The sequence below is a fragment of the Mandrillus leucophaeus genome, unplaced genomic scaffold (genome assembly GCF_000951045.1).
Source record: "Mandrillus leucophaeus isolate KB7577 unplaced genomic scaffold, Mleu.le_1.0 Scaffold7, whole genome shotgun sequence".
In the NCBI taxonomy this organism is placed as follows: domain Eukaryota; kingdom Metazoa; phylum Chordata; class Mammalia; order Primates; family Cercopithecidae; genus Mandrillus; species Mandrillus leucophaeus.
In genome coordinates, this window is record NW_012107585.1 from 3,524,509 (window position 1) to 3,526,302 (window position 1,794).

General features: G+C 42.0%; 1 protein-coding gene across 1 annotated transcript in view; it reads left to right on the top strand.

The window, feature by feature from the left end:
- SUDS3 (suppressor of defective silencing 3 homolog (S. cerevisiae)) overlaps positions 1 to 1,794 on the top strand; it is a 41,729-nt gene that overhangs the window by 5,894 nt on the left and 34,041 nt on the right. Inside the window, exon 3 of the mRNA XM_011964406.1 lies at positions 1,465 to 1,520. Coding sequence (XP_011819796.1) covers positions 1,465 to 1,520 — 56 coding nt within the window. The remainder of the gene's footprint in view (positions 1 to 1,464; positions 1,521 to 1,794) is intronic.

A 1,794-nucleotide genomic window follows, 5' to 3' on the forward strand; every position in this document is an offset into this window, starting at 1 on the left:
GCGAGGTCCTGGGGACAGTTAGCTGTGGCAGTGAGCTCTTCGCTTTCATATTGTGGAGTTCTCTTGTCAGTGAAACAGCTTTTGCTTTTTCTTTGCTTTTTTTTTTTTTTTTCCCGAGGCTGAGTTTCGCTTTGGTCACCTAGGCTGGAGTACAGAGGCGCGATCTCGGCTCACTGCAACCTCCACCTCCTGGATTCAAGCTATTCTTCTGCCTCAGCCTCCTGAGTAGCTGGGATTACAGGCGCCCACCACCACGTCTGGCTAATTTTTTTTTTTTTTTTTTTTTTTTTTTTTAGTAGAGACAGGGTTTCACCATGATGGTCAGGTTGGTCTCGAACTCCTGACCTCAAGTGATCCACCCGCCTTGGCCTCCTAAAGAGCTGGGATTACAGGTGGGAGCCACCTTGCCTGGCCTCCCTTAGTATTTGATGATATAGAAAATAATTTCGGTTAAAATGGAATGCCTTGTGTAATTCAAGGTGAACATCGAAAGTACATCAGAATTTGCCCTAAAAGAGTCAGACATGTGTGAGTCTCAAATTCTGCCTACTCTCCTCCCCTTACAGAGGGTTGGGTTGTATTTGCAGCCCTTATTTGAGCACTAAAAAGGTTATCACGCCCGTGTGCTCACTTCAGCAGCACATATACCAAAAGGTTATTGTGCTTGTTATATGTTGGACAGTGTTCTTTCAGATCACAAATCTTGTTTTTATCACTGTTAAATTGGGGGTGTTTTTCAGGTAGAAGCAAAAATATTTGCTGAAATGTGATTGATATGTGGAACCTACCTTCAGGCTGACTTGCTGAAGTTATGACTGCCTATAATCCATTAGGTGTGAGAGGAAAAAACTAACATACCAAATGCTTTTGCTTTGTGTATGCTATGTGGTCCCATCCGGCTGGGGCTGCAAGTAAATGCTGCCTTTTAACTTTTCTTTCCGAATTACTATTATTTCTCTGATCCTAAAAGAGTAGTGGTTGAAAAAATGACATGAAGGTTTATTAACTTAGTTCTTACACTGTTGAGCTTATCTGCATAGAAAACATGCTGAAGGCATAATCTTACTCCCTTGTAACTTACAATCTAATTGTAGAGTTGATGTAAGAGTTGTGTTTCATGCCATTTCTACATTGTGTGTGTTCTTGCCTGTTTATCATTGTCACTTATTTATTAAAATCTGCTATCGTTGCAAGTTTTAGATGAGTTCTCTAAAGGTGGGATAACATGGGAGAATCTACAAAATTAGAATAAGATTGAGGAACCCAGGGTTCTTGTTCCTCTCTGATCCCTGTGGCTGCTGGTGCATTTTAAGCCAGCAAGCAGACTTTACTCTCCTCTCTTCCTTGAAGGGACATTAATGACCTTCCCATAACAGCCCAGCTAATTTCTGTGAGTAGGTTATTTTGGAATTGAGTATTGAATGTTTTTATCTGTTAGTGTGACTTTTTTTTTTTTTTTAATAGGATGTATCAGGACAAACTGGCTTCTCTCAAGAGGCAGTTGCAACAACTACAAGAAGGTTGGTGTGATTGAAACCTGCATTTCTAAATATGCTTCTTAATATTACAAACCCTTGTAATCTGTGTATTTCACTTCTCTGTGGGAGTTATCTAAAATGTGGTCTGGCCGGGCGCGGTGGCTCAAGCCTGTAATCCCAGCACTTTGGGAGGCCGAGACGGGCGGATCACAAGGTCAGCAGATCAAGACCATCCTGGCTAACCCGGTGAAACCTCGTCTCTACTAAAAAATACAAAAAACTAGCCAGGCGAGGTGGCGGGCGCCTGTAATCCCAG